This window comes from Macaca thibetana, chromosome 2 (genome assembly GCF_024542745.1).
Source record: "Macaca thibetana thibetana isolate TM-01 chromosome 2, ASM2454274v1, whole genome shotgun sequence".
NCBI classification, from domain to species: Eukaryota; Metazoa; Chordata; class Mammalia; order Primates; family Cercopithecidae; genus Macaca; species Macaca thibetana.
In genome coordinates, this window is record NC_065579.1 from 89,121,386 (window position 1) to 89,140,550 (window position 19,165).

At 39.7% G+C, this 19,165-nt stretch overlaps 1 protein-coding gene across 1 annotated transcript in view; it reads right to left on the reverse strand.

The window, feature by feature from the left end:
- Nucleotides 1-329: 329 nt before the first annotated feature.
- EHHADH (enoyl-CoA hydratase and 3-hydroxyacyl CoA dehydrogenase) overlaps nt 330-19,165 on the reverse strand; it is a 70,716-nt gene continuing 51,880 nt past the window's right edge. The window contains exons 6-7 of the mRNA XM_050780245.1: nt 13,990-14,331; nt 330-3,187 (exon numbers count right to left, since the gene is read on the reverse strand). Of these exons, the coding sequence (XP_050636202.1) occupies nt 1,926-3,187; nt 13,990-14,331 (1,604 nt within the window). The 3' untranslated portion in view covers nt 330-1,925. The remainder of the gene's footprint in view (nt 3,188-13,989; nt 14,332-19,165) is intronic.

Below are 19,165 nucleotides of genomic sequence, written 5' to 3' on the forward strand. Positions count from 1 at the left end.
TGATCTGCCCGCCTCGGACTCCCAAAATGTTGGGATTACAGATGTGAGCCACTGTGTCCGGCCGGGTCATGATACTTTTTAGAATATGATATGGTACCTCTTCCAAGAAATGTACTCAGATACATATACACAAACTTTATCATAACATTTCAGGGGTTATTGACTGATAAAATCTATTCATAGACGCTCTAATTTCAAAACCTCAATCTAGAGGCTAGTGTAGGGTGAAAATAAGTTGCAAGAACTCAAAATTAATTCCAGGATTGAAGAAAAAGTTAGTGGGGTTTTTTTTAACATTAATTTGAAAACAAGTCACTTTGGAGACAAAATTACTACTTTCAGGAATCATTTTCATTGATGTCTTTAATTTCACAAACCAAATTATATAAAATTAAGTAGTATATATTTCAAACGTAATAATTGTGCTCTGTACAATTCAAGGCACACTTGAATTTTTTGTTGGTTTTTTGTTTGCTCTTTAACAACGGAAAACTTATACTCTATTCATTCAAGATTTTTCCATCAGAACTTTCATTTTGTTTGGGTTCACAGGTGAAAATATTGTGAAAGTTCATTTCCACCACAATGAAGGATAACATCTTCAGCCCCATTTATTTACTAACAACTTTATTGAGATACAATTCACATACCATATAATTCACCCATTTAAAATATATAACTCAATAGTTTTTAATACATTGTTATGTGACCATTACCACAATAAGTTTAGACCATTTTCATGAACCATAGAGAAATCCTGTACCTATTAGATGAATCCTGTACTCCCCATCCATCATCCTTAATTCTAGCTTTAGGCAACCACTAATGTACAGGAAGTATTTTTTATAGAGACAGGGTTTTGCTATGTTGCCCAGGCTGGTCTCAAATTTCTGACCTCAAGCAATCCTCCTGCCTCAGCCTCCCAAAGTGCTGGGATTACAGGTGTGAGCCACTGTGCCTGGTCCTTTATTTCTTTTTATGACTGAATAATAGTCCATTGTATGGATATACCAGATTTATCTATTCATTAGTTAATAGACATTTGGGTTGTATCCAACTTTTGGCCATTATGAATAATTCTGCTATAAATATTTGTATACAAGTTTTTGTATTGACCAGCCCCTTAATTTTTGACTACACAACGCAAAAAGTAAAAAGAGAAGAACTCTTATAACAAAATTATACAAAATATGTTTTGCAACAATTTTAGATTTTTCAAGATTCAACCATTTCCATATGTAACATCACAGAGGCCTGTCATGACAGGGAAACTGGCGTCATTACTCTATCATAGAATTGGGAAATTCCAGAAGGTTAGATGTTCTCTAAGACCCTTCTTACACTAAGTTAACGACTTACTCCTTTCTATTATTTCTTCATAAACAGAAGAGGAAAGACCAGAAGAGGAAAGGCTTGCCATACTAATCTGAGTTCCCTGTGCTGGTTTGAAGTACTCAGTTCCCTTACCAATTTCCAACCATGTTTTTCCTATGACTTCAATGTTTGTTGAGTGTATGTATGATTCATAAGATTTCTGATCAATACTATGTGTGTGACATTGAAAGGAGTCAAAATCAATGTATGACTTAGCTGCATTTATCATTTATTAATTGATGACACATGTATCCAATAATCAAAACATTTGAGAATCTCAACTTATGCCTGAGCCTCTTTCATCAGCGATTATGATATTACATTCACACAAGTTCATGCATTGAATTTATCTGATAAGGACAGATTCAGAGGCATAGGAAGCACATTCCTAAAGATTTGACCATTAGAGTCGTCACACAGAAGACTCTACTGATTATTTCTTTTGCTTTGTATTTCAGAACAATCTTACTTTGGATTTTTGATTTAATTTCACTGAAATTCAGTGAGCATTACCTGATGCTAGCATGTGAGGCATAATCTGGAAGGCTGAATCACAAGTTACTGCTAGGGGAGCCTGCCAAGCTTTGCCATTCTTTCAGGGGAGGGTTTCCCTGAGAAGCCAGTTTTTTTAGATAGTCACTGGGCTCCAGTTGGGGAATATCAGGGTTCTGCCTGTAATATTTCTGCAACTTCTCTAGAACTGTGGGCAACCCAACTGTGGAAGCATAGAACATGGGTCCGCCCTTGTGCCTTGGCCATCCATATCCATGTAAATAGACAACATCAATGTGCTCTGGGCTAGTAGCTATACCTTCTCCCAAGATATGGAATGCTTCATTGATAAGTGAATATAAGCAGCGCTCAAGGATCTCATCCTGGCTAATGGTACGTGGTTCAATGTGATAGGTTTCTCTATACTGTGATAGGAATTTGGAAAGCCAGGGATCGGGTTTGTGAATCCTACCCAATGGCTTGTCATACTGATACCAACCCTTACCTGTCTTCTGGCCAAATCGTCCTAATTCACAGAGCATATCAGGAATTGGGCAGTATCTCCTATTGCCCCTTTTTCGGGCAGGAGTTCCTGGAGGCAATGTAGGTCCAGTAAGACCTTGCCCCTTTCTAGATTTCCAGCCCACATCCAACCCAGCAAGATCGGACACTCTAAAAGGTCCCATTTTAAAACCAAACTCTTCCAGCACCTGATCTACCTCCTCTGGTTTGCTGCCTTCTTCTAACAAGAAATATGTCTGATTGTAATAAGGATTCAACATTCGATTCCCCACAAATCCAAAACAGTTGCCCACAACGACTCCAATCTTTTTAATCTTTTTTGATAAGTTCATAACAGTGGCAATGGTAGTGGGGGAAGAGTATCGGCTGGGAATAACCTCTAACAACTTCATGACATGAGCTGGCGAAAAGAAGTGGGTGCCAATGACCAAGTGAGGACGATCAGTGGAAGAAGCAATCTCATCAACATCCAGGGCTGAAGTATTAGTGCACAAAAATGCTTCTGGTTTGCACACGGCTGAGAGTTCAGCAAAGACCTGCTTCTTCAGGCTCATTTCCTCAAATACTGCTTCAATGACTAAATCCACACCACCAAGCTCCTTCATAGATGAAGTTAACTTGGGTTTTGGTCCTGACCAAGGGTGGCCACTCTGTTGCATTTTGGAGGCTTCTTTTTCCAAGACAGAGGTTATTATCTTGTTTGCAGTTGCTAGCTGGTTTTTGTCTGAATCTACAGCAATCACAGGAATTCTGGCCCTTGCAAAAGAAATGACAATGCCTCGGCCCATTGTTCCCAAGCCTGCAGATAAAAATCAAAGGAGAAAAAGAATGATTCAGTGGTACTGGGAACTGAGAAATTATTCACTGGATGGAAGGATTATGTGACAATGTGGCATTTAAAGAGATTGATTCAAGAAACACAAATGGATTGAGTACTAATTAAGACTCTGCACTCTGTTAAGTGTTTCAGAGGATATAAAAATTAGTTGGATTCATACACACAAATAGAAGCTATACAAACTAATAAATGGGTCCAACAGGGTTGTAGGTACACAATTGATATACAAAAATCAAGTATATTTCTATATATTAGCAATAAACAACCTGAATATAAAATTAAAAGAAACAATTCTACTTACAATAGCACCAAAAAGAATAATACACAGGAAGAAATTTAACAAAGAATAGGAGGATCTGTACACTAAAAACTATAAAACATTGTTAATAGAAATTAAATAAGACCAAATAAATGGAAAAACACTAAATGTTTATGTATCAGACAACTTAATATTGTTAAGGTGGCAATACTACCCAAATTGATGTGAAGAACCAACACAATTCCTATAAAAACCCCAGCTGGTTTTTTGCAGGATCAATAAGCTGATCCTAAAATTCACACAGAAATGCAAGAAATCCAGAAGAGCCAAAACAATACTGTAAAAGAACAAAGCTGGAGGATTCACTCTTCCCAACTTCAAATTGTATGACAAAACTATTCAAGGTTGGGTGAGGTGTAATGCCTATAATCCCAGCACTTCGGGAGGCCAAGGTGAGAGGATCACTTGCAACCAGGAGTTTGAGACCAGCCCAGGCAACAGAGTGAGACTCCAACTCCATAAAAAATTAAAAATTAGACAGGAGGCCAGGTGCAGTGGCTCATCCCTGTAATCCCAGCACTTTGGGAGGCTGAGGCGGGCGGATTACCTGAGGTCAGGATTTCAAAACCAGCATGACTAACATGGAGAAACCCTGTCTCTACTAAAAATACAAAATCAGCTGGGCATGGTGGTGCATGCCTGTAATCCCCACTACTCAGGAGGCTGAGGCAGGACAATCACTTGAACCCAGGAGGCAGAGGTTGCAGTGAGCCGAGATTGCACCATTGCACTCCAGCCTGGGCAACAAGAGCAAAACTCCATCTCAACAACAACAACAACAACAAAAATTAGCCAGGCATGATGGTGCGTGCCTACAGTTACAGCTATTTGGGAAGCTGAAGCAGGAGGATATCTTGAGCCCAGGAGTTTGAGGATTGCAGTGAGCTATGATCACACTACTGCACTCCAGCCTGTGTGACAGAGTGAGACCCTGTCTCAAAAAAAAAAAAAAAAAAAAAAAAGCCTACAGTATATAAGACTGTGATCATAGCAAAAGGATAGACATATAGATCAGCAGAATACAACTTACAGCCAAAAGTAAACCCATACAATTATGGCCAATTAATTTTTAATAAGAGGGCCAAGAACATTCAATGGAGAAAGTATAGTCTTTTCAACAAGTGATGCTGGGACAACTGGATATCCACATGCAAAAGAATGAAGTTGGACCCTTACCTCACACCATATACAAAACTAACTCAAAATGGATCACAGGCCTAAATGTAAGAGCTAAAACTATAAAATTCTTAGAGGCAGATCTTAGGAGTAAGTCTGATGGATGGATACATCTTTGTGATCTTGAATTAGGCAATGGTTTCTAAGATATGACACCCAAAGCACAAGCAACACATAGGCAATAATCACATGAAAAAATGTTCAACATCAATAGTCATTAAGAGAATGCAAATCAAAACCACAGTGAGATAATGCTTCAAACCCACTAGGATTGCAATAATGAAAAAGACAGACAATAACAAATTTTGGTGAGGATCTGGGGAAATTAGAACACTGATACATTGCTGGCAAATTTTTAAAATGGTACAGTTGCTGTGAAAAAGAGTTTAGCAGTTACTCAAAATGTTAAACATGGAGTTACTATATGATCCAGCAGTTCCACTGATATCTAAATCTCCAAGAGAACTGAAAATATATGTCCACATAAAGCTTGTACATGAATGTTCATTAGCAGCATTGTTCAAAATAGCCAAATGCAGCCATAAAAAAGAATAAAATCACACATTTGCAACAACACAGATGCAGCTGGAGGCCATTATCCTAAGCAAATTAACAGAGAAACAGAAAACCAAATACTGCATGCTCTCACTTATAAGTGTGAGCTAAACACTGGGTACACATGACCCCAAAGATGGGAACAATAAACACTGGGAATTTTAAAAGGGGGAGTGAGGGAAGACAGAAGGGTTGAAAACCTACCTATTGGGTACTATGTCCACTACTTGAGTGAACATTAGAAGCCCAAACCTTGGCATCATGCAATATATACACCCATGTAAGAAACCTGTACATGTACCCCCTGAATCTAAAATAAAAGTAAAAAAAAAAAAATTTCAGAAACCCTGAGCTGGATCCAGAAAATTGTGTCTATTACACGTACACAGAATGTATATACATCTTTCTTATCTCCTCCCCAAAAGAAATAGATCAATGGCTATCAGTACTTATTAATTAAACTGGGGGTCATTATAAGTTCAACAGAATCAACTGTCTTCCACAGAAATGGAATCTTTCAAAATCTGAGATACAATGAGACATTTTAAAATGAAATCTATTAATTTAGTATAGTTCTCCTGCTTTGTGATTTTCCTGTATCAATGTCACTTGGCATTTTTTAAAGCTTTAAAATATTTTCCTGTAATTTTTGCATTTATACAATAAAAATAAATTTCATCTTCTCACATTAAAAAATTAGCCAAAAAATAAAAGCAATTTGAATGTCCGTCAACTGGTGAATGGATACACAAAATGGAGAATATTATTCAGCCATAAAAAGGAATAAAATACGAGGCAGGCAGATCACCTGAGGTCAGGATTTCAAGACCAGCCTGACCAACATGGTGAACCCCATCTCTACTAAAAATACAAAAATTAGCTGGACGTGGTGGTGCACACCTGTAATCCCAGCTTCTTGGAAGGCTGAGGCAGGAGAATCGCTTGAACCTGGGAGGCGGAGGTTGCAGTGAGCTGAGATCACACCATTGCACTCCAGCCTGGGCAACAAGAGCAAAATTCTGTCTCAAAAAAAACAAAAAACAAAAGAATAAAATAATGATACATGCTATAACATGAATGAATCTTGAAAGCATTATGCTAAGTTAAAGAAGCCGGGGCAGAGCGTGGTGGCTCATGCCTGCAATCCCAGCACTTTAGGAGGCCAAGGCACAAGGATCATTTGAGCTCAGGAGTTCAAGACCAGCCTGGCCAACATGGCAAAACCCTGTTACCAGAAATGCAACAAATTAGCTAGGTGTGGTGGCATATGCCTGTTGTCCCAGCTCCTCAGGAGGCTGAGGTGGGAGGATTGCTTGGGCTCAGGAGGCAGTGGTTGCAGTGAGTTGAGATTGTGCCACTGCACTCCAGCCTGGGTGACAGAGTGAGACCCCATCTCAGAAAAAAAAAAAAAAAAAAAGCCAGACACAAAAGGCTATATATTGTACATATTGTATGGTTCCATTTATATGAAATGTCCAGAATAGGCAAATCCATAGAGACAGAAAGTAGATTCATGGTTGCCAAGGGCTGGAGGCAAGGGTGATGGAGAGTGACTATTGATGGGTAGAGGATTTCTTTGGGGAGTGATGAGAATGTTCTAAAATTGATGTGACAATGGTTGCATAAACTCTATTAATATCTAACAACCATTGAATTGTATTCTTTTCTGGTGATACTCTTACTATGCATTTTCTTATTTTTAAAAATTGTGGCAAAATACACATACGATTTACCATCATAACCATTTTTAAGTGCACAGTTCAGTGGCATTAAATACATCACAATGTGTACAACCATCATCAGAACTCTTCCAATTGCAAAGCTGAAACTCTGTACCTATTAAATGATAACTCCCTATTTTCCCTCTCCCCAGCCCTGGCCAACCATTCTATTTTCTGTATCTGTGAATCTGACTACTCCAGGTGCCTCATATAAGTGGAATTATGCAGTATTTGATCTTTTATGCTTGACTTATTTCACTTAGCAGTATGTCCTCATGGTTCACCCATGCTGTAACATGTGTCACAATTTTCTTCCTTTTTAAGGCTGGATAATATTCCATTGTATGCATATACCAAATTTTATTTACCCATTCATCCTTCAATGGACACTTGGGTTGCTTGTACTGTTGGGCTATTGTGAATGATGCTGTTATGAACATGAGTGTATAAATATCTATTTGAGTCCCTGCTTTCAATTCTTTTTTTGTTTGTTTCAGATGGAGCCTCTCTCTGTCACCCAGGCTGGAGTGCAGTGGTGTGATCTCAGATCACGGCAACCTCCACCTCCTGGATTCAAGCGATTCTCCTGCCTCAGCCTCCCAAGTAGCAGGGATTACAGGTATGCACCACCACGTCCAGCTAATTTTTGTATTCTTAGTAGAGATGGGGTTTCACCATGTTGGTCAGGCTGGTCCCGAATTCCTGACCTCAAGTGATCCACCTGCCTTGGCCTCCCAAATTGCTGGGATTAGAGGCGTGAGCCACTGTGACCAGGCTCTGCTTTCATTTCTTTGGGGTAAACATCCAGAAGTGGAATTGCTAGATCATATGGCCCTTTTTACCTTTTAGAAGAACTGTCATGCTGTTGTCCATAACAGCTGTACCATTTTATTATTTATTTATTTATTTATTTTTTGAGATGGAGTCCTGCTCTGTCATCCAGACTGGAGTGCAGTGGTGTGATCTCAGCTCACTGCAACCTCCGCCTCCTGAGTTCAAGCGATTCTCATGCCTCAGCCTCCGAAGTAGCTGGGATTACAGGCACCTGCCACCATGCCTGGCTAATTGTTTTTTGTATTTTTACTGGAGACAGGGTTTCATCATATTGGCCAGGCTCGTCTCGAATTCCTGACCTCAGGTGATCCACCCACGTCGGTACCACAAAGTGCTGGGATTACAGGCGTGAGCCACTGTGCCCAGTCGCAGCTGTACCATTTTACATTAAATCACTTTAAAAGGGTGATTTTTGGCCTGGCGCAGTGGTTCATGCCTGTAATCCCAGCACTTTGAGAAGCTGAGGCAGGTGGATCACTTGAGGCCAGGAGTTTGAGACCAGACTGGCCAACATGGCGAAACCCCATCTCTACTAAAAATACAAAAATTAGCCGGGCATAATGGCACATGCCTATAGTCCCAGCTACTCAGGAGACTGAAGTACAAAGAATCACTTGAAACTGGAAGGTGGAGATTGCAGTGAGCTGAGATTGTGCCACTGCACTCCAGCCTGGGCAACACAGCAAGAACCTGTCTTCAAAAAAAAATTAAAATAAATAAATACCTACATAAATAAAAGGGTGAATTTTATATATGAGTTACATTTCAATTAAACTGTTATTTAAAAAAAAAACATGGGGAGCATCAACCTTCAGGGAGCTTCTGATCTAGCAGTGGAAAGAGGAGTTCACAAATATCTATTCCATATGGTAAAGTAAATGATGTGAAAAGTTCAAATTTCTTTGATTCAAAGGGAAAAAATTATATTCAGTTGGATGAATCAAGAAAAGCTTCAAGACAAAGACATTTGAAATGGATCTTAAAGGCAGATTAGACTGTAATAGGTAAAATTCAGGACGTTGAACCATCCAGGTCGAGGAAGGGAGAAACATAGGGAGAAATATTTTAAGCAAAGGCAAGAAAAAAATGGAAAATGAAGAAAAATTATTTGATGAAAAATATGTTATTGTTTGTTTCCAACACTAATTCATTTTCCTCCTGGCACACAGAAGACTGTACTTTCTAGATTCCTGGCATCCTGTTAGGGCCTGTAACTGTGATCAATGAAATATTATGGTGGTGATTGGGGGCAATGTGGGTTCTCAGATTGGCTCCTAAAATCTCCCACAAGATCCTCCATAGATACGCAGATGTAGAGAATGCAGAGAACGACTCCAAGGCCTTGAAGAAGGCCTAAAGTAGGTGATGGGGTAAACTGTGGCCTATAGGTCAAACCCTGCCCACTGCTGATTTTTACACTGCCTGCAGACAAAAACATGTTTTTACATTTTTAAATAAAAAACTTAAAAAGCACCGTTTTGTGACACATGAAAAATTTTTTCACATTCAAAATTCAGTGTCCATAAATAAAATTTTATTGGAATACAAGGCTAATTTGTTTCCATATTGTCTATGGCTGGGTTTTTGTTTTGTGTTGTATTTTGTTTTTAGAGATAGGGTCTTGCTCTGTTGCCCAGGATGGAGTACAGTGGTGGCATCATGGCTTACTGCAGCCTCTATGTCCTGGGTTCAAGTGATCTTCCTGCCTCGACCTCCCTAGTGGCTGCAACTGAGGCCTGTGCCACCACGCTCGGCTCTATGGCTGTTTTAGTGCACAATGGTAGACTTGGGTAGTTGCAACAGAGACTGTATGGCCCACAAAGCTTAAAATATTTACCATCTGGAACTTTACAGAAAAATCTTGCTGACCCTTATCATGGAGAATGGCAGAGCCACTAGTGGAAAAAAACCCTGGTCCTAGAATGACCTTATGGAATAAGCATTAAATAAATACTTATTGTGTTAAGCTACTGAGATCGCTGGGTTACCTGTTACAGCAGCAGATGATCTGTTGCCTAACCAGTCCACTGTAGATAAAAAAGCTTTGTGAAAGCCACTTATATATTACTCGTCTATACTTTGTATTTACTAGCATGGAGGATTGGTTTTGAAGATAGGATGTATCAGTCATCAGAAATCACTGATTTAGTCTATCCAGAACATATTTATTTAATTTTCCAAGTGTATTAAATTACTCAATACTATATAATAAATATATTAAATTATTAAGGACACAGTTTTCCAAATTTATTAACCCCCTGCACTTCTCTCAAGAACAAGCAGGCTGAATAACTCTCACTTGTATAGCAACTTGTATCCTAAACTTTAGCTTTGATAAACCTTTTCTACATTAAAAGATACAATGTGGGGTTCTATCTGCTAGTTTTGAACCTAGCTAGTTTTGAACTCTGCTAGTTTTGAACCTAGCTCCTAGCTATTAGTTTCAAGCTTCATATAGTTCTCTAATTTTGCCTCACAGATGCATATAGACAGGGACAAGGAGTCCTGCTCCCCTGCCAAATTACTGCATTTGACTCCCATGGAATTGAATTTGATCAGGAACCTCTTCTACTCAGAGAAATAAATACCAAATAAGGATGTTTTAAATGCTAGTTTTGCAGTTTCTTATCAACTACATTCCCCTATCCTGACGGGCCTGGGAGCCCACGTGTGGTGTGAGAATGTGAACTTGCAGGGTTACCAATTGGAACTGCATCTCCTGCGGGGCTGAGAAGCCTGGGCCTGGGCTCATGGAAACAACAAACAACTGGGATCATCAGGGTGAGGATTTTGTGGGGAGCACAATGGAAGGGCAATGAATCACAGAGTTTGGAGACTTTGGCCTGAGAGTGGCTGAAATGATAACTCCTAAAATTAAAGCTGAATAAGAAGAAAATAAAGATAAGGGGAGTTGATCAAGTAATGGATGTAGTTGAAATAACCCATTAAGAAAGATATAAGGAAAGATATGAGGTATTGGTGAAGTGTGAGGTTTCAGATTTTAGAAGTGGAGAAATATTCAGGGTAATGACAAGACCTGTAGAGAAGCAATGAGTGTGGAATGTGGAAGTGAGGTGAGGCGAATGTCCCTGAGTCTAAGGAGGCAAAAAACTCAGATGCTACAAGCAGGGAATGATTGTCCATAGAGACAATGAGGACAACCAGGATGGCAGCAGGGTTTGGGCCAAAGTGGGTAGCTGTGAGCCAGGAACTAAAGTTTTCAGCAAATGGAGGGGGAGCCATGACAGTAATGAAAAGGGATAGAATGACAAGACCACAGGGCAGGACCACAAAGGACAGTGTCCCATAAAGTGCAATGGTCTGAGAAGTGACCCAGAGGCCCATGGAGTGTGGGAGAAGTGGCAGCATTCCCTGGAGAGGGCAGCAGATGCAGGTCCTCAGGGTAAGCTGGGTTTCAGTCAGGAAGCAGAGGCGGGTTATGGAGTCTTTCAGAGGACACGAGGGAGCAGTAGAAGGCTGCATCACGAAGATGAAATGCAGGGTAGTGTGGCAGTACACACGAAGAGGGCAGAAACGTCCAGATCCTCTTACTTTATTTCTATCTATGTGTCTTTTATATACTTAGTACGCCCTTTCCAATATTTTTCAAAACAATGTGGATATCGTTTTAAAAAAATACTTCAAACTTTTAAACATTATATGCCAGAAACAAACCTGAAGCCTTTTAAAGAAAGGCTCACAACAAAATTGGGAAATTCTCTCAAACAATGGTTGACAAACACAATACTGATGCACTTACCAGCTTGCTATTATTTGCATTAATTATTCTTGGCTTGAAGGAATTGAAGGGAGAAGAAAGAGGTAAGTGCACAACAACTAGAAATAAATATTGGCATTGCTGAAATATTTAATAGTACAAAAAGAGGAACAATCATAGTTCTTTGTCACTCTACTTATCCATCTTCTTAAAAAATCACAAGTGAGGCCGGACACAAAGGCTCATGCCTGTAATTCCAGCACTTTGGAAGGCCAAGGTGGGCGGATCACCTGAGGTCGGGGGTTCAAGACCAGCCTGAGATTGCGCCACTGCACTCCAGCCTGGGTGACAGAACGAAACTCCATTTCAAAAAAAAAAAAAAAAAAAAAAAATCACAAGTGAACCAAGGATAGACCTCAACGGAGTCAGAGCTGAAAAGAACACAATATATTTATATTAAAGACAGATTCTTTGATACCAAAGCTGAGTTGAGACAACAAACAGACTGAGAAAATGTGGAGTGAGATCTTTGCCTCCAAGTTGGGTTGGTGCTAGAGCAGGGGTCCCCAACCTCTGGCTGTGGACCGGTACCGGTCCGTGATCTGTCAGCAGAGCAGGAGGTGAGCAGCAGGCCAGGGAGCATTTCAGCCTTGACCTCCGCTTCCTGTCAGATCAGTGGTGGTATTAGATTCTCACAGGAGTGTGACCCCTATTGTAAACTGCACGTGCGAGGGATCTGGGTTGCGCACACGAGGGATCTAGGTTGCACGTGCGAGGGATCCAGGCTGTGGCTCCTTCTGAGAATTTAATGCCTGATGATCTGAGGTGGAACAGTTTTATCCCAAAACCATCACCCCTGAGTCTGTGGAAAAATTGTATTCCGTGAAACTGGTCCCTGGTGCCAAAAAGGTTGGAGACCACTGTGCTAAAGAGCTGGGCAAGGGTTAAGAAAGTTGATGCTTTTACACTAAAAGGCAAATATCATATGTTCTTACTCATATGTGGGAGCTTAAAATGTGGAGGGGTGGGGGGAAAAGGGAGATGAAGGGGGGAAAAAAGGATATAAATGTATTTATTACCACTGAACTGTATACTTACTTACAAATCGTAAAGATGGTTAAAAAAAAAAAAGAAAAAAGAAAGAAAAATCAGAATAAGGGCTATAGACTAAATAATAGTTTTTTATATTAATTGCCATGTTTTTTAAGATAAATTATACTGTGGTCATGTAAGAGAATATTTAGTTTTAGGAAATACACATAAGTCTGTAACTTATTCTTAGAGTTCAGAAAAGAGAGAGGGAAATAAAACAAATATAGTAAAATGTTAACATTTGGAGGATCTGGATTAAAAGTATGTGATAATTTTTTGTACTATTATAACTTTCTTGCATGTCTTTAATTATGATTAAAAAAACTTAAATGTAAGAAAAAAAGGAAAGGAAGAAAGTTGATGCCTTTAGTAAACTATGGACCCTCTCCCCAGAAGATTGTACCTGAGCTGGTGCAAAGAATGTTTCACTTGCCATCTCAAGGGATTTAAAAATCTACCAAAGACCATTCTTGAGCCGAGACTAAGAGCAAGTGAAGCTTAGGAAGGTGGCCCAGAGAAGCCAATCAGGCAGCTAGCTTCTGAGGAAAGAAGATATTTTGTTTGGGAAAATTCCAGAGGGAAAAAAGTAGGGAAGCCATGGTTTCAGGGTTTAGATGGATTTGAGGATAGTGGTTTTGAACAGGAGAAGTGAATGGCTCAGGGGCCGGAAAGACAGAGACTTCATGACAAATACCTAGCTATGAGAGCGACAGGCCACACCTTGAAATGTGGTACAAATCATCATCAGGAAATCCAGGAATGAGAGATTCATACAGGGAAGAGGTAGCACAGAATAAAAAATGCCAGGCCAGGAATGGTGGCTCACACCTGTAATCTCAGAACTTTGGGACACTGAGGCAGGTGGATCACTTAAGGCCAGGAGTTCGAGACCAGCCTGACCAACATGGCAAAGCCCTGTCTCTAGTAAAAATACAAAAATTAGCTGGGCATGGTGGCAGTAGTCACAGCTACTCAGGAGGCTGAGGAAAGAGAATCACTTGAACCCGGGAGGTGGAGGTTGCAGTGAGCCGAGATCACGCCACTGCACTCCTGCCTGGGTGACAGAGCAAGACTCTGTCTCAAAGAAAAAAAGAATAAAACATTCCTAGTCTGAGTCAGACCTAGGGTCCGACTTTCACCCTACTTGTGTTTAGCTCACTGTTGAGAAGGCTGGCGTCTCTAGGCCTCTTAGGTTAAAGAAGAGAGCTCATGTGGCGGTGTGAGAATTAGCTTAGCTAACACAAGTAATGTGTCTTATGTGAAACCTAGCATCTGGTGGCCCTAAGCAAATGGTAGCACATTACATGAGCGGATTTGGAGGAGTCCATTCATTACCCCATGCTCTTACCAACAACACCAACTGAGGAGACAGGCTGTGCTGATGCTGTTTTCCACGATGCTCCGGAGGGAGTTGACCACTTATTTGCTTTCCTTTCAGCAAAGAAAGCATATTGCAGGGCTCTAGCCTGCCCTGATTGAAAAAGATATAGAAACAGCTCCTCCTCCTTCTTGATGCCCACTTCATAGGGATACTGCACAGCAGCCTGGACTGCACGGACACAAGCCTCCTGAGCAAGACACCCAGGGTGCTGCTTCTGCATCTTCAAGAGGACCTCACTAAAAATGGTGTCCATGTTGGGCAAGCTCTGAATTGGCTTGTTGCAGAGTCTACGGGATTCTAGCGGTTGATCTGAAAGGAATAAGAATGATCAGAGCTTTGGAAATGGTACTTGTACAAAGGAAATATGAAAATATAATAATAACATTAAACTATTCAAATTCAAAGCACAAACTAAAGGCTATTCATTAAGATATTTCATGTACACTAAACCTATGTACACTAACATCTCTGATATTTTTACAACATAGTCTTATAAGATAGAATTTAGTAGATTCAAAGCAATTTTAGATTACCTAGTTTAGGCATAAAAGTTGTATTTTCTTTTTAATCTAAGACCAAGACCATTTTATAATAGATTAATTATTAATTTAATCAATCAATTTAATCAATAGATTAAATATTAATTACAATAGATTAAATATTAATCTGTCCAAGGAAAACAGTTCTGAGTTAATATTTTATTTATTAATTTTTAAAAATAATTTCAGCTTTTATTTTAGATTGAGGGCATACATATGCAGGTTTTTTACATGGGTATATCACACAATGCTGAGGCTTGGGATATGAATACTCCCGTCACCCCAGTAGTGAGCATACTACCCAAAAGCTGGTTTTGCAACCTTTGCTGCCCTCCCTCCCTTCCCTGTAGTAGAGTCCCTAGTGTCTATTGTTGAGTGAATATTTTAGATTCAAAATAACCTTAACTCCATTCCTAATAGTAACAAAAACCAGAAAAGGAGACAGTGTGATATTGATGCAAGGATAGGCATACATATCAATGGAAGAGAATTGAGAGTTCACAAATGAATTCTTACAATTATAGCCAATGATTTTCAATACAGGTGCCCAAACAATTCAATGGAAGAAAGGAGAGTCTCTCTCTCCCTTTTTTTTTTATTCACATTCAGAATGTTTATCTTAAAACAAAGAATCAGAGGAACATTAATAATAGAAAATCTATATGGAAATATTCACAATCTGCTCATTAAGAAATGGGAAAACAACTTCCCTGCCTTACTGCCAACCTGCTGTTTGAGGAGCCGGAAGTTGACGTGAAGTTGGAAGGTCACCTTTTCCAGCTAAACCCCACTGAATAGCTGTGTGCATTTTTATTCAAAGGTTCCACGACCAGAGGGAGCAGAACTGAGAACCAAAATACTGTTATTGGCAAGGGTTTGGCTCAAGGGTCTGAGATGTGTAAGCACCAAGAAGGGATAGGGAGATTGAGCAACATATGAAAAGGGGGGCTGTGAGAACAAGCACAGAGAAAGTAAGTCAACAATAAACTACTTCCACCCAGAGCAAAGTGACTGTGCATATACATCCACACTCTCAAGTGTGGGCTACACTGCACACTGACTCATACTATCTCAAACGTGGTTTATTGGAAAGATTCTAGTCCCCTAAGGGCACTCAGCATAGGAGCACAGTGACATGGTAACAGACATACATAAGCATACTGTTACCCTAAAGCAACAACACACTTTAGATCATAATCGTTCAGAAAAAAATCCTAGAAAGGAGCGTCTTTCCACACATGGTGGTGGGATAATTGGATATCCACACGCCAAAAACAATCAAACAAAAAAACAAAACTTAGGTCCTTACCTAGCACCATATATAAAAAGCAACTGAAAATGGATCACAAATCTAAATTGAAGAACTAATACTATAAAAATTCCTAGAAGAAAATACAAAAAATTTTTCAGGACCTTGGGGTTAGGCAAAGTATTCTTAGATATAACACCAAAAGCGTGACATATAAAAGAAACAAGAAATCAGACTTCATAAAAATTGAAGACTTTTGTTCTTCAAAGGATATCAATCAGAAAATGAAATGACAGCTGGGTGCAGTGGCTCACGCCTGTAATCCTAGCACTTTGGGAGGCCAAGGTGGGTGGATTGCCTGAGCTCAGGAGTTCGAGACCAGCCTGGGCAACACGGTGAAACACCATCTCTACTAAAACACAAAAAATTAGCCGGACATGGTGATGTGCGCCTGTAATCCCAGCTACTTGGGAGCCTGAGGCAGGAGAATTGCTAGAATCTGGTGGGACGGAGGCTGTAGTGAGCTAAGATCACACCATTGCACTCCAGCCTGGGTGACAGAGTGAGACTCTGTCTCTAAAAAAAAAAGAAGAAAAAAAAAAAGAAAGAAATGATAAGCCATAAACTAGGAGAAAATATTTGTGTGGTAGTCAGAATAACACCCCCACAAATGTTCATGTCTTAATTCCCAGAATCTGTGAATGTATTACCTCACATGGTAAAGGGATGTATCGGTGAGATTAAGATTAAAGACCTTGGCTGGGCGCAGTAGCCCACGCCTGTAATTCTAGTACTCTGGGAGGCCGAGAGCTCAGGAGGTCGAGACCAACCCGGGCAATGTGGTGAAACTCTGTCTCTACCAAAAATACAAAAAATTAGCTGGGCACGGTGGCACACCCCTGTGGTCCCAGCTACTCTGGAGGCTGAAATGGGAGAATTGTTTGAGCCTGACAGGTGGCAGTGAGTGAGCCAAGGTTGTGCCACTGCACTGCAGTCTGGGTGACAGAGTGAGACCCCATCTCAAAAAAAAAAAAAAAAAAAAATCAGACCTTGAGATGGGGAATATTACCCTGTATTATCTGAGTGAGTGCCTTCTAATCATATGAGTCATTAAAAGCAGAGAATCTTTCCTGACTGTGGTGAGGGGGATTCAACAAGGAAGAAGGGTTAGAGAAATGCAACATGCAAAGGACTTGACCTGTTAGCACTGATGTAGCTTTGAATATGAGGAAAGGAGAGCAAGAACTAAAGAATGCAGTATTCTCTAGAAGCTGGGATTGACCTTTGGTTTACAAGATCGCAAGTTTGCAAGCAAGAACATGGGGACGCTGATCCTACAGTGCAAAGTGCTGAGTTCTGCCGACAACCCAAATGAGCAGGAAACAGTTTCTCCCCTAGATCCTCCAGAAAAGAGTGCACCAGCAGACACCTGGATTTTAGCCCAGGGAGACCTCTAGAATACTTCTAGGCTACAGAACTGGAAGAAAATAATTTCAGATGATTTAAACTGCTAAGCTTGTGGTAATTTGTTATCACTGCGATAGAAAATACAATTGGCACATCGAATATCAAATAAAGAACTTGTTTCCAGAATATGTAATGAACTCTTATGACTCAATAATTAGGTAAACAATGTAACTTCTTAAATGGGCAAAAACTTGAGCAGATATTTCATCAAGGAGCGTATGTGAATGGTTAATATGCACATGAAAAGATGCTCGACATCATTAGTCATTAAGGAAATGCAAATTAAAACCACAACAAATGTGGTAGACAGCCTCTAAGTAATGGGCTGTCATTTCTAGACTAGGTTACAAAAAGACTCTGGCTTCAGTCTTGCTCATACTTTCTTGCCCTCTCAAATTGGTCACTCTGATGGAAGCTAGCTGCCCTGTTGTGAGCCACCCTATGGCGAAGCCCACATGGCAAAGAACTGAGGGAGGCTTTTAGCCCACAGTCAGTGAGGAACTGAGGCCCTCAGTACAACAGCCCATACGGAACTGGATCCTACCGCTTGAGTGAGTTTGAAAGCAGATTCTCCCCCTGACTCTCAATCAGCCCGAGATGACGACAGCCACAGCCAACACCTTGATTGTAGCTTCGTTTGAAATCTGAAAGCCAGAAGACCTAGGACACTTGGATTCTGGACCCACAGAAATTGTGGAATAAATGTTTGATTTTAAGCCACTAAGTTTTGAGGTCATTTGTTATGCAGTTAGACTTACTAGAATGACTATAATAAAAAGACATCACTACTGAATGTTGGTGATGATGTAGAGAAACTGGAAGCCTCATACATTGCTTCTGAGAGTATAAAACAGCACATCGCTTTGAAAAACAGTTCAGTTGTTTCTTAAAAAGATAAACATAAACTTATTGTTCAACCCAGCAATTTCACTCCCAGGAATCTACACAAGAGAAATGAAAGCAGATGCCATAAAGAAAACCTGTCTACAAATATTCATGGCAGCATTATTTATAACAGCAAAATCCGGAAACAATTCAAACATCCATCAACTATTGAATGAATAAAGAAAATATGACAGAGCCATCCAATAGAATATTATTCAGCAATAAAAAGGATCAAACTGTTGACACATGCTACAATACAGATACAGATGAGCCTCAGAAACATTATGCTAACCAAAAGAAGCCAGACGCAAAACATTACACATGGTATGATGCCATTTAGATCCAATGTCCAAAAAATGCAAATCTATAGAGACAGAAAGATCAGTGGTTGCCTAGGGCTGGGAATGTGAGTAGAAGTTAGTGGTAATGGGCATGAAGAAACTTTTTGTGGGAGTGGACAAGTCTTAAAATTGATTTATGGGGATAGCCGCACAATCTATGAGGCATATCATGCCTCATTAAAGCTGTTAAAGTATATCTAAAAATGAATTTATCAAGAAAGGTACAAGACCTTTCAGAAGATAACGATACCACTTTATTGAAGAACATAAAATAAGACCTTAATAAAAACAGAAAAGCCCCATGCTCCTGGATATAAATATTTAATAGCATAAAAATATAAATATTTTCCATATGTATTATATATGAAATTTTAATAAGAATCCTTATGGTACTGCTAAAAAAATAACTTTATGGAATGATTCCAAAGTTTTCATAAAATAATAAATTCATAACAACTTATAGTTACCAAAACTTCAGCTATACCAGAAGTTGTTTTCTATAATGTACTGGCATCTCTTAAAAAATAAAACCATTTAATCAAAAATGTACATCTTAGTTATTTAGACAGAAAGCCTATCAGGGCTTATACCAGAGCAATTTCACCATAAAAAGACATATGAACATGAGCCCATCTGGCATTGAGCCCATCTGGCATTGGGTG